Source organism: Nesoenas mayeri, assembly GCF_963082525.1.
Source record: "Nesoenas mayeri genome assembly, chromosome: 16".
Classification (NCBI taxonomy): Eukaryota; Metazoa; Chordata; class Aves; order Columbiformes; family Columbidae; genus Nesoenas; species Nesoenas mayeri.
This window is the reverse complement of record NC_137562.1, coordinates 10519232-10531979: the sequence shown is the minus strand read 5'-3', so window position 1 is coordinate 10531979 and position 12748 is coordinate 10519232. Positions and strand designations below refer to the sequence as shown.

General features: G+C 65.0%; 2 protein-coding genes across 2 annotated transcripts; both read right to left on the bottom strand.

Annotated features, from left to right (window-relative positions):
- Positions 1–427: 427 nt before the first annotated feature.
- TCF15 (transcription factor 15) lies at positions 428–2902 on the bottom strand (the record flags this gene model as incomplete). The annotated part of the gene is made up of 2 exons (XM_080354451.1): positions 428–502; positions 2426–2902. 2 exons carry the CDS (start codon positions 2900–2902, stop codon positions 428–430), a joined length of 552 nt encoding a protein of 183 aa, XP_080210577.1.
- A 5686-nt stretch (positions 2903–8588) lies between these two features.
- SRXN1 (sulfiredoxin 1) lies at positions 8589–12244 on the bottom strand. Its single transcript, XM_080354390.1, has 2 exons — positions 9618–12244; positions 8589–9496 (listed from the first exon to the last, which is right to left on the bottom strand). Exons 1-2 carry the CDS (start codon positions 9912–9914, stop codon positions 9293–9295), a joined length of 501 nt encoding a protein of 166 aa, XP_080210516.1. The 5' UTR covers positions 9915–12244; the 3' UTR covers positions 8589–9292.
- Between the last annotated feature and the right edge of the window lie 504 nt (positions 12245–12748).

Sequence of the window (12748 nt, the reverse complement as noted above, 5' to 3'; positions counted from 1 at the left end):
GGCCACCCTGGGGCCACCACATGTCCCTTATGCCGGGGCGGCAGGCAGGCACTGGCCCATCAGAAAAATAAGGTTTATTTTCCAAGCGGCTGCACGTGCACAACCAGCGCCCACGGGGCCGCGACACCGTCCCCCCCAAGCACCTCGACGCCGGCCGCACACGGGCCCCTTCCAGTCCAGCCCCGGGGTGCGGGGACCCCCTCCCCGGCCGTGCCTTGTGCGGGCAGCACCGGCCACAGGAGCATCCTCCCGCCCCGCTGCCAGCCCCATGGCTGGTGTCAGTGCGGTCCCAGCCCACGGCCCGGGGCTCGGCTGCCACCATCTGGGGCCAGCAGCTCCCTCCCTCCCCACTGCGGTCTCTGGGGCTGGCGTGCGTGGGCTCCACTGGCTCTGCTGCTGTCTCAGGCGGGTGCTGCCGGACCCCGGCTCATCTCCGTGACACTCGCAGCGGGGTCACCCCCCGCACCTTCAGGCAGTTGCCCCCGAGGTCCCTCCGGCTGCCCTGTGGAGAGAGGAGGGGAGAGTTGCAGGCGATGTGGGGGTGTCCTGGCTGGGGTGCGCCACTCCTGCCCACCACCGCCCTGTGCCAGCTCTGCAGGGGGATATGCTCCAAAATGGCTGGTGCTGCAGTCCTGGTGCTGCTCAGCACTGGCTGGGATGGACAGACAGACAGGACAGTGCCTGGCAAGTGGCTGGGTAGGCAGCTGGGGGTCAGTGCTTGGGGGGGCTCCCCGAGCTGAGTCCCTGTGGCCCTGTCACCCTGCAGGGACACAGCCCCCCATGGCTGCTCAGCTCTGCTGGGCTCAGACCTGCAGGCAGTGCTGGTGCTGCCCCAGGATGGACCAACAGCCCCACAGCCCCATGGAACCACTGAGGATGAAGAGGCTCAGCCCCACTTCTCAGTGTATCAGCACAACTTCATTCCAGTGCTGTCCAGTATAACCCAGCACAGAGCAGCAGAGCCCAGGTCTAGCCCAGAACAGCCCAGTATAACCCAGCACAGCCCAGTTCCAGCTCAACTCATTTTGAGCCCAGCTCAACCTATTTCCACTCTCGCACAGCACAGTACAGCCCATTTCCAGCCCATCCCAGTACAGCCTCTTTCCAGCCCCAGAGCTGCGAGCACAGAGCCTGGTCCCAGCCCAGCTCCTGACATTGTCCCCAGGGTCCCAGCCTCTGTGGGGTCCCCTTGGGATCCAGTGCCCTGCCAGCCGCCAGCTCCGGCCCTGGGGGAGCAGCCCAGGGACACAGCTCAGCCCCAACTGTGGGGTCCCAGCGAGGGGCAGGGACTTGGGGTCCTCTGGGGGGCTGGGGTTGCTGCAGAGTCCAGCCACTGAGGGAAGGGATGGGAGCAGGAGCAGGAATTAAAAATGGAGCAGCAGAAACTGAAAGAGCCTGAAGGCTGGAGCCTGTCCTGGCGCCACGCTGCTCAGGGTCACATGTGAGATGACTTGGGGGGCTTGTGGGGACAGTGGTGGGTCCAGCAGCCCCTGCCCATGGCCCTGCCTGGGGGTACCCACAGGGCTGGGCAGCTGCTGCTCCCTCACCCCACGCGCTGCACCCCGTACACTGCACTGCACCCCCCAACCTGCACCCTGTACCCCATATCCTACACCCTGCTCCCCACACCCTGTACCCCACACCCTGCACCCCATAACCCACACCCTGCCCCTGCGCCCTGCACCCCATACCCTTCACTCCGCATCCTGCGCTCTGCACCCCATACCCTGCACTCTGCATCCTGCACCCCACAACTTGCACCCCATACTCTGTACCCTGCCAGGCCCACCGTGGGGCAGGGGCACCCAGAACCCTGGTGTGGGCAGCAGAAAGGGGGCACCAGGGGAAATGTGCCCCTGAAGACTAAGGGTGCCAGGGGTGGGGGTCAGCTGGGCAGGACAGAGGTGCCAGGCCACAGCCCAGCTCAGGGCCCCAGCTGGCGTGGGAGCTGTGCTGGTGCTGCCGCAGAGCCTGTGCCCCGCCACGGGATGGGGAGCCCTGCGCAGCCTCCATGTGGGGTGTCTGCTGTGTCCCCCCATCTCCATCACACAGGAGAGCTGCCTGGGACAGCCCTGCCACAGCTTCTGGGAGGCTGGCAGGATCAGGGCAGGGAAAAGGATGGGGACTGGATCACCCTTCCAGCTCTGAATTACCCCAACCGGGGTGGCCAAGTGCCCCGGCACTGGGGTGACTGTTTAATCCCCCTGAGACCTCCCGTCTTGGACAGACGTGGGGGAGCAGCCCGGCCCTCTGACGCCAGTGGGAGCTGTGGGCGTGCGGCTATGAGCAGGATTTGGTCGGGAGCAGCCAAAACCTCTTGTCGGGGCTGGAGCCAGAGCCTGTGCTTCTCCTGGGGATGTGTCAAACCTCCTGCCCCGCTCAGCCCGGGCAGGGGCTGCTGCCCCCATCCCGTAGCCCCACTCACCCCTTTCCGCTGGTTGCTGAGGCAGAAGGTGCAGATGCTGCGGGGCTGCTTGCCGTCCAGGTCGCCCTTGGCGCCGTAGATTGCGCTGAAGCATGGCTGCCCGTCCTCGCAGCCCTCGCCCAGCAGCAGCACATTGGCCAGGTGGGAGATGTAGCTGGAAGCCAGGCGGAGGGTCTCGATCTTGGACAGCTTGCGGTCCACGGGCTCGGTGGGGATGAGGGTCCGCAGGGCGGTGAAGGCCGTGTTGACGCTCTGGGTCCGGTCCCGCTCCCGCGCGTTGGCCGCCTGCCTCTGCTTCACCATCACCATGGGCCCCGGCTTGCGCGGCAGCTTGCGGCGGGTCTCGGCACCCTCACAGCAGCCAAACGACTGGTCCGACGTGTCGCTCTCGCTGCGGTTCTCCTCGTCCTCCGAGAGGATGCTGAGGTCAGGGTACAGCATGCGGGTGGCCACAGGGCGCAGCATGGTGAAGGCCATGGCAGGGTGTCCCCCCGTGTCCCCGGCCCCGCTGGGGGGACCCCCCGGGCTGCGGGGAGCCTTCCCCCCGCCGGCACGGCTGCCACGGCCGGCTCCGGACGCCTTCCCGCTCGCTGCTGCTCTGCTCCGGCAGCCGAGCGGGGCTGGGACGAGTGTCTGCGGGGGGGAATCAGGATTTATATGGCCGGGGAGGGGCTGGCGGCGGAGCCCACCCCCAGCCGGCCCCCCGAGCCGCCGGCCAGCGGCCAGCGTCCTCGCCCCAGCCCGTGGGAGCCAGCGCTGGCTCCGGCCATGGCCTGGCCCTGCTCCGGCACGCTGGCACTGGCTGCGGCACCTTGCACCCAAGGCTGGGCTCTGTGTTGTGCCCGTGGTGGTACAGAGCATGGTGGTGCTACAGACAGTGCCAGGGCCACCGCACGGCCACCTCCCTGCGCTGCCGCCCTTGGCATGTGCAGATCGATGCCACACTCAGTGCCAGCCCCCAGACAGCGTGTCCCCAGGTCCTGCCCGCCTGTCCCCAGCCAGCCCCGGGTCCGGCACAAAGTGAACACGGGGTGTGTGAGCCAGGACAGGCGGGTACCCAGGCGTGGGTGGCACCGGTGCAGTCACTGGGGCTGTTTACAGGATGGGATGTTGGTGCTGGGGAGGGGGACATGCTGCTCCTCCCACCACACTGTGCCCACTGGCACAGGGTCTGTGGCCAGGAGGGTGCCTGGGGTGGGCAGGGAGTGGAGAGGCAGCCCCCAGGGATGCTCTGCATCTCTCGCCCCTCTGTCCCCAGGGCCTGGCACCCTCTTGCCCATCACGGGAGGGGACAGGGGGACAGGGGCAGGGCCATGGGCAGCATTGCAGGCAGCACTGCCAGGCAGCCAGGAGCATTTCCTCCTGCCTCGGAGGAAGGTGTGCACCGGCAGTGGAAACACGGAGTCTTTTCCTGCGAGGGGAGAGCTGAGCTGGGAACAGGAGGAGCTGCTGTCATCCCCGGGGAGGGCGGGAGGTGCCCCCAGCCCACGGTTGGCTCCTGGTTCTTCCTGGGCACCCACTACCACTAGTGGTGGCCACCCCCTGCTCCTCACCAGAGAGGTCTGTGCAGTCCCCTCTGCCTTCACCGCCTTGGCACTGAGCCCAGCACCCCCGAGAGCAGGCGGGGGAGCGGCCAGCCGAGCTGAGCAGCCAGGAGCTGTCCTGAGCCTTCCTGAGCTGTCCTGAGCCGTCCTGAGCCTTCCTCCCTGGCCCACAGCCGCACGGAGCTCGCAGCTCGGTGATGCTCAGGGCATGGCAGGTCAAGCAGCAAAGGCAAATGGAGGGCAGGACCCGGCTCCCAGCGGATGCTCCCGGGGCTGCTGGGGACATGGCCCTGGGACCTGGTGGTGGCTGCGGTGCTGGCCCATGCCAGCTGCAGCCTCTGTCTGCCTGGCAGCCCCACATCCGGAGGGGATCCTGGGGGAAATCTTCAGGTAATGAGGCAAAAATGGCCAGCCCGGGGACTGGTTGGGGCTGGGATGGCAGCCACAGCGCGCCGCGGGCGCATTGCAGACCCCAAAGTGAGGTGACCACCGAAGGGTCTCTGGCCCATGGGATAGGGTGGCATAATGTCCCACTATGGCCCATGCCCCATGGCTGCAGTACAGGAGTTTTCAGGGTGGCTCCTGCGCTGCTGGGTCCCTCCGGGGCTCTCCTTGTGCATGCCAGGGCTTGCCTCTGCTGGGACAGTGGCAGGGTGGCCATGCTCTCTGGTGCCAGCACTGGCACCAGCACTGGTACCAGTTTGCTGCCCGTCTGTCCCTGCAGGCTGTGAGCAAACGGCCGCTCTCCCCCCCGCAGCGCACAGGCAGCCCCTCGCTGGCGGGACCCCTGCCCTGTTTTCCTTCACCATTTGGCTGCCTGTGCAGAGCCTGTAAATCACACAGCGGGGGGGAAAGGGTCGTGCCGGGGGCTGGGTGTCCTGCTGGGGCTGGGGGCACGTGGGGCTGCGCTGAGTGTCCCCGCTGCCATGGGGACGTGTCCCCCACTCCTCATTGTGCACCAGTCCCTGCAATGGACCACGACCCTCTCCTGGCAATAGGACTAGGGGCTGTTCCCGCCCCTGCAAAGCTGCCCGGGGCAGCGGTGGGGACGGGTCAGCCCCTGGTGCAGCAGGCAGGGAGCAGGCAGGTGCCTGCATGGGGAGGGGAGGCCCTGCTATCACCCCGGCATCCCGCTGGGCTGGGGCTGGGGGGCCCACAGCAGCCCCCGGCCCTGACAGGCGGCAAGACGGATGGCAGGGGCTGTGTATTCAGCTGCAGCCGCCCCACACATGGCCACCAGCTGACAGGGATGGGCTGGGGGGGAAACCCCAGGCACAGGGCCCAGCCAAGCTGCCCTGAGGTGTTTCTAAGGGGCACGGCCATGTGTGGGGTGCCAGTGGCCTGGGATGCTGTGGTGGAGGATGGGGCACTTGGGGACATGGGCAGGGGAGGAGCTGCAGGCATTGGAGGTGGTTCAATGTGGGGCAGGGGCAGCGCATAGGTGTGCGTGCATGTGGGTGAAGGTGCGTGCACAGATCTGAGTGTGCATTGGTGTGCGTGTACAGCTGCACACGTGGATGTGCACGTGCATCCATGCATGTGTGTGCATGGATATGTGTCTGTGTGCAGTTGCACACATGTACGTGCATGTGCACACGTGTGCACGGAGCCATGTACACCCTGACTGCCACCATCTTGTGCTGCAGAAAGCTCCTCAGATTGGCACACGTGTGTGTGGCCACAGCCCCAGCAGGTCCTGCACGTGGGAGGATGGACAGACAGAAGGAGCCGTCAGTCCTGGCCAGGAGAACAGCAGGAACCACAGGAAGCCACGAACGCTGCCGGCTCCCTGCCTGTCCTGCTGCCAGCTGCCTGCGGATGCTGCTGCTGCTGGGCCGAGAGGACGCGTGGCAGCAGCCGGGTTTTCCTGTGCTGCTGGACAGGCACACGGGACAGGACGTGTGTCCCCGTGCTCGGACAGCCCCAAATACCCCAACACTGAGCACCGCAGGTCTGAGTCAGCCGGACGGCACGAGGCGCAGCCGGGGGCCACGGCACCACAAACCTCCCACCGGTTGCTGTGCTGGGCAGCCGACTTGAGTGGCTGTCAGGACAAGGTTGTGTTTGGCATCATGGCTCTCGCAGCTGATCAGGCCAAACAAACCAGCCGTTGCGCCGAGGGCATCCCTGGGCTTGGGGTGCTGAGCACCCCAAGGGCTGGGTCCTTCCTCCGCTGATGGGGAAATGGTCCCTGCCCCCCGCCCTGGGGAGTGTTTATCTGCGAGGTGATACTTAAGTGTAAGAAAATAAACAGGGAGCAGATGGGCCAGGGGGCCAGGGCTACCCCCAGCCCCATGGGGCTGCTCCAGCCCTGCTGGGAAAACACTGCTGCCAGCGAGGCAAATGGATTCCAGACCTGCAGCAACACCGGCACATGTGTCCACCAGGACGTCGGTCCTGACCCTGCTGGGGTCTGCAAAGCCGCACCAGACTGACCCGACCGGTCGCATCCCATCATATCCCATCCCATCATATTCCAACATATCCCATCCCACCAGGGCAAGCAGACCTGGGAGCCCCTGGGAACCCCCTGGGTGGGGAGGAACAGTGAAACAGGCTCAAGGGGACCGGGAGTTGTGAAACCTTTTGGGGAGCAGGAACGTTGCCCTGGAAGAAGCTCCTGCCCTGGGAGAGGTCCCTGCCTGACCCCCCCGGGTCAGAGCTGCTGGATGGGGTGCCCTAGGGGGTCCCTGGGGCAGTGTGGGGAGCCCCAGGCCCCTCTGCCCACTGGGCTGTACCTGCGGGCTGGGGCTGCCGGTCTGGAAGGCATTACATGCCTGTCGCGTGGGGAAGTCTGTCCCAGTTCCGGAGCCGGGACCCCCCCACCCAGCCCAGGCTGGGGGGAGCCCACAAAGCGCCTTTGTTCCTGCCCTGGAACGAATGGATTGAAGGCAGTGGGGATCGGCTGTCAGCCGGCGACACCGGAGACCCTGCGGGTCAGGCAGAGGGAAGGGGGACAGGTGAAGGGACGGACAGACGGATGGATGAAGCCGATGCAGAGATCACTGGCTCTGGCAGGACCCGCTCCTGTGCCAGCTGGGGGTTGTGGCACTGGTGGCAGCACTGACTGGGGGCTGGGGACCAGTTCACACCTGCATCGTGCCAGCCCCGGGGATGTGCCGGTCAGCCCTGGCAATGCTCACACAGCCCTTTGGCTGCGGCAGCTGGTCCTGGCTCCCAGCCAGTGCCACCGAGCCCTGGAACCAGCACCATGGGGCATCTGCAGGGCTGGCGTGAGTGTCCTGGCACTGTGTGCAGGGATGGCAGGCTGGCAGAGCAGATCCCGCAGCAGGTTTCCCAGTTGGAAGAAGCCGTTGCAAGGTGCAGGAAGAGCGTGTTGCAGGATCCAGGCAGCCTCAGTTCCTCCACACTCGTGGGGTTCCAGCTCTGCTGAGCTGCCTCATACCCAGCTCCCTTTGTAAGGGGCACGAACCTGGGGAGAGGGGGCGAGCAGAGCCCACAGGAGATGCTCAGCACTGGGGCACAGCCCAGGGCCTGGGCAAAACACAATCCCTGCCATGGGGCAACCATTTGAGGGCACTCTTGTGATGTCCTGTGCTGCCATGGGAGCTGCCACCTCCTCCCTTCCCCCTCCTCACTCTCTAACAAGAGGAAACATTTTAGCACGCCACAATTCTGCTAAGAAATTTATGGCCCATCAGAGAGCCATGGGCCAGGGCTGCTCTCTCCGTGAATGCTTGCAGGGCTTCCTCCCGGCGGAGAGTGGCTTTGATGTGGCACATGCAGCTCTGCCATGCCAGACTCTCACGCCAGCCCCTTCCCTCTCCTTCGTGAGGCTCCGGCACAGCAGCCCCCAGCCCACCCTGCTCTTCCTCCCCAGTGGCTTCTGCGGAAGCACCACGCTGGCAGGCAGCTCAACGTGCGCCCAGTCCAGTGGGCAGCACTGCCAGCTGCCGCCGTGCATGCTGCCCTGCAGAGCTGCTGCCCAGGGGGGCTTTGTCCTCCTCCCAAACCCTCCCCAGCCCATTTCTGCCCTGGGAGGACAGGATCCATCTGGGGAGGAGCGCGGCTGAGCGGGCAGAGCGAGGGCAGAAGTGTCCGGCCACAGTTCCTGTCCCAGTCCTGCTGCTGACTCACAGCGCGGTGGGTGAGTCAGTGGCCTTTCCCCTCCCTGGACCGAGGTTCCGGGCTCAGAGGGATGCTGATATGCCCAGGGGATGCTCAGGGAAGTTTTTCCAGCCTGAACATGGGGTGAAGATGTGGCGTTTGCAGAAATGACAGCATCCCAGTGTAGTGAGACTGCATGTGCTCGCACAGCTGGGCCAGAGCTGACTCTGACTCCAGCTGCACACCAGCGTGGTCTGGCAGAGCAACTGTCCCCAGCACGTATCCATCCCCAGCACTGCATTCATCTCCCAGCACGGTATCCGTCCCCCAGCACAACATCCTTACTGAATACAGCATCCAACCCCTCACAGACCCTCCATGCCCCCGCAGAGCATCTGTCCCTTTGCAGAGCATCCACCTCCTGACACAGCCTCTGTCCCTGTCCCCTGTGCCCACAGCCACCACTCTGGCAGTCACCAGGCCTCCATATCGTGCTGTTCCGCCACACACCTGCTCCTGACCCCTGCAGCACAGGACCCAGAGCTGTGGGGGTTTGATTGCCTTTATTCCAGATGCAGGAGTGGGTGTCCCCACCACACCATCCCAGAGATGTCCCCCACAGAGAAGAGGAATGCAGAATGTGCCCAAGGGTAGGGACAGGAGGTTTTGGGGCAGGCATAGCCCAGGGTCCTCCCGATTTGGGCACAGTGTGACCCCAGAGTCGCTGGAGGAGGTCTGGGGACTGGCCGTGCCAGGTTTGGCTGTGCCTCTCCCGGTTTGGCTGTGTCCCAGTTTGCCAGTATCCCTTCCCAGTTCGGCTGTGCCCTGGACGGGCTGTGACCTGGCCCAGTTCCAGTGTGTCCCGGTTCAGTCTGTCCCGGTTCAGCCGTTTTCTGTTGCGCTGTGTCCCAGTTGAGCCCATCCCGGTTGAGACGTGCTCAGGTTCAGCCGCACCCCGTCCCGATTCATCCTGTGTGGCTTCATCCCGTTCCGGTTCGTTCCGTTCCGGCTGAGCCGTGCCCCGGACTAGCCCGTCCCGTCCCGGTTCATCCCGTTCCGGTCCCCGCGGCGCGGCACAATAGCGCCACCTGCCGGCCCCGCCGCCCCGCACCGCCCCGGGAGCCTCCCGGTGCCAGCGAGACCCCGACCCCGTCCCGACCGGGGGGGCGCGGGGCCCCGGGATCAGGCCCAGCTCAGCCCGCGAACACCCACCGGGCCGGGGCTGCGGGGACCGTGCAGGCTCCGGGCTGCCCGGCTAGCGCAGGTCGGGGGTGGAGGAGCCCAGGTAGGTGCGGAGATCGCTGAGGGTGGACGGGATGATCTTGGCGGGGATGGTTTCCCGGTTGAGCGCCTGGTGGGCGGCGAAGCGGTGGCAGCCCCCGAAGGAATAGAAATAATCCCCGCCCTCGCTGCCCTTGACCCAGAGCACGTCGATGGGGGGGACCCGCTCGGGATCCTCCTGGAAAGACAGAGACCCCCGAGAGCAACGCACCCCCTGATCTACCTGTGCCAGGGCTGCGGTGCTGGCAGCTGTGCCAGTGGTGCGCCCCGGGGGCGGGGGTGGGTGAAGGGGTGCTCACCTGCAGGGTCTGCATCAGGCTCTGCACCTTGTCCGGCTCCAGCTCTGCTGGGATGGGCCGAATGAGAACACGCATGGGCACGTTGTGCACGGCCGAGATGTGCTGCGTATGGATGCTCCGTTCCTCGGTCTCAGCCATGGCTGCTGTGGTGAACCAGCCTCGTCCTTCCTCCTGCCAGCCCGACTGAGCCTGCCGCTCCACCCTGAGCAGCACAGCACCCAGCCGTGCTGCTCTGCTTCCTCTCAGCCCAGCCATCACCATCGTCATCGCCACCGCCCCGCTGTTTTGCAGAGTCATAGTGAAGGGGCAGGACAGGCTGCCGGGAGCGGTGCCAGTGCTGACTGGCCTGCTGCCGGCTCCTCTCTGCCCTGGTGCTACTACGGTCGGGGCTACTCTTGGCTCCCTGTCTGAGCAGGACACCCCTTGGCACCCAGTGGGTGCTGGGGGTCCCTGTCCTGCCCCCCACCCTGGGGCTGCCTGAGGGTCTCAGCTCCCACCTGGCTGTGCTGGGTCACTAAGGATCTGCCTGCAGCTCCTCACCTGGGAGCTGGGATGTGCCCACCACCTGCCCAGCTGTGCCAGGACTGTGTCTCACCCCAGAGCCCCCTCCCCACTGCACTGACGCCTGCAGGGTCCTCGGTGAGGAAGAGGCACCATGAAACAACTCCAGAGGTGAGCAGAGAAGCATGGATGCTCTGCAGCTGGGCAGACACTGCGGTGCTCTGGCCCCAAGTCTTTCTAGGTCATTTCACCAGACCAGTGTCCCAAATGTTGGAGAAGCTCTCAGCAAGAACTGGGTCTCTTGCCCCACCAGCGGACGGAATTGGGGCAACCTGGATCCACAGCAGGGCCGTGGTGCTGGTGGACGGCTGCTCCTGGTCCCCCCACCCTGACTCCCAGCGGACACGGAGGGTCCCCAGCCCCGGTGCTGACTCAGAAACATGCCGGTGTGACAGGCTGCGCTGGGTGACTCACTGCCACGTGTGAGGTCTGGGGATGGTGACACTCGGGGACGGGCATGCAAGGCTCCAGGATGAGCTTTTTGTGGGATGAATCCAGTGATGACTTTGCAGGTGAATTATCGTGCTCTTGCCTGTGGGGCAGCATCGATGTCACTTGGAGCACAGGGCTCAGCGAGGGCTTTGCTGATGAGCTGGAGGCTGAAAATAATTTGCCCCATTTGGCACCCATCTGTGGGGAAGAAGGTGGGGGAGGGAGGGGCAGGAGCGCCCGGCTGCCCCCAGGAGCGAGGCTCTGCCGAGGTGTTCCCACTGCCCCGACCTCTGCCTGTGTGGGCAGGAGTGGATGCAAATGTGATGGCAGATTAAATGAAACCAGCTCACCAAACCCTTCCCATCCTGCATGGCCAAGCCCCGGGGGTGAGGCTGGGGGTGTGTGAGCATGGCTGGGCAGCCCCTGGGCTCTCCGTCCCACTGCTGGGATCTCACACGGCGCTTTACTTCCAGGTCAACACTCTGCCACTGCTCACAGCCTCTCCTGGCACTTTTGCAATCTGGGTGTCATTACAAACTCGCAGCAGGGGGTTGTCTGGCCGCTGCCCGCTGGCTGCCAGGGCTGGCGAGGCAAAGCGGACAGCGCTGGATGCTCCAGCTGCATTAGCCGCCCCCTTCCCAGCTGTCTGCTGGGGCATCTCCAGCCCTTGGTTTGAGGCAGATGATTTTTCCATGATGCTCTTGCCCCAGGGCTGCCCATGGCACCACGGGACAGGCAGGCTGGTGACTGGCTTCCCCTGTCCAGCGCTCACATCACCACCCACCACCGCCGGTACAAACCTCTCGAGACACGTGGTTAGTGGCAGAAATCCCTTTTATATCCCTGAATTGCATTACAAGTAATACTGCGGGTGGCCAGTTCTCAGTAGACTTGTCTTACTGGGGGCTGTCAAGTACAAAACCTGGCAGAAAAAAATCTATCATGCATGTAAAATTATTGCTGTCATATCTGCTATTTACAGTATAGGCAGGGGCAGAGGCGTGGTGCCCTGTGCCTGCCCGGCCAAGGGACGTGGTGCTGCCGCAGAAAGGTCCTGGCATCATGGGGAAAGTCAGGCTGCATCCATGCTGGTGGGTGCCTGTGTGGCCGGGGCGATGCTCTTCCCCTGCGTGGGATGCGGGTGCATGGCCACCATGCTGTGGCAGCGAGGACCATGCCAGGGGTGTCCCTGGGAGGTGCTGAGCCTGCAAAATGTGACCGTGACAACACGGGCACCGAGGCAGTGGGAGGAAGACGGCAACAGGAGGAAGACGGCGCAGGAAGACGGTGTGGGGTACAGGAGTGCACCCTGCGGGGTGCCGGGCTGAACCCCAAAGGTGTTGGGGACCGGCATGGGGTGATGGGGCCATGGCAGCTCGTGGCCGAGGTAGGAAGCAGAGGCGCGGATCGGGCCCCGCTCCTGGACGCTGCACGCGTGGTGCTTGCTCCGGGGTCTGTGCAGGGGTGCTGCACCGGGAGGTTGCATAGAATGGCTGGTTAGTCCCCACCAGGCTAGTGTGGGGCAGGGAGCAGAGCAGGAGCCTGTGGCAGCGAGGAAGACGAAGAAGAAGGGCTTTGCCTTTGCGGGAGGCTTGCAGGGTGTGGAGCCGGGCTGCTGGGCCAGCTCGTGCCCTCCCGCCTCTGTACCCACTACACAGACTGCTCGTGGGGTCCTGTCCCCGTCCGTGTCACTGTGGCTGTGTCCTGGGCACGGCGGCTCTGCTGCAGCTCGGCCACCTCCTGCAAGCCAGTGCTGGCACGGCCCTGCCAGTCTTGGCAAATAAATAGTGAAAAGCATAAGTTATAAATAATATAAATAAGAACGTTTAAATAGACTCACCTGAACTTTACGGCTACACTGACCCCTCCTCCTGAGTGCAGGTGGGGGCGATGGCGGGGGGGCTAGGAGCTCGCTGGGGAGGGGTCCGGGCAGAGCCTGGGGGTGCACGGGGGGCAGTTGGGGGTTTGGTGCTGCCCCAGGGCTGGGTCTCCAGCCCAGCCATCAGCCTGGCCCTTTGCATGGCAGGGGCAGCCGCACCTGCCTGGGGGGGCTGTTCCCCTGCCCATCACCATGGCGGGGGCCTGTTGTGCCTGGCAAAGCTGGGAGCCAGGAGCCAGCGGGGTACATGTCCATGGGT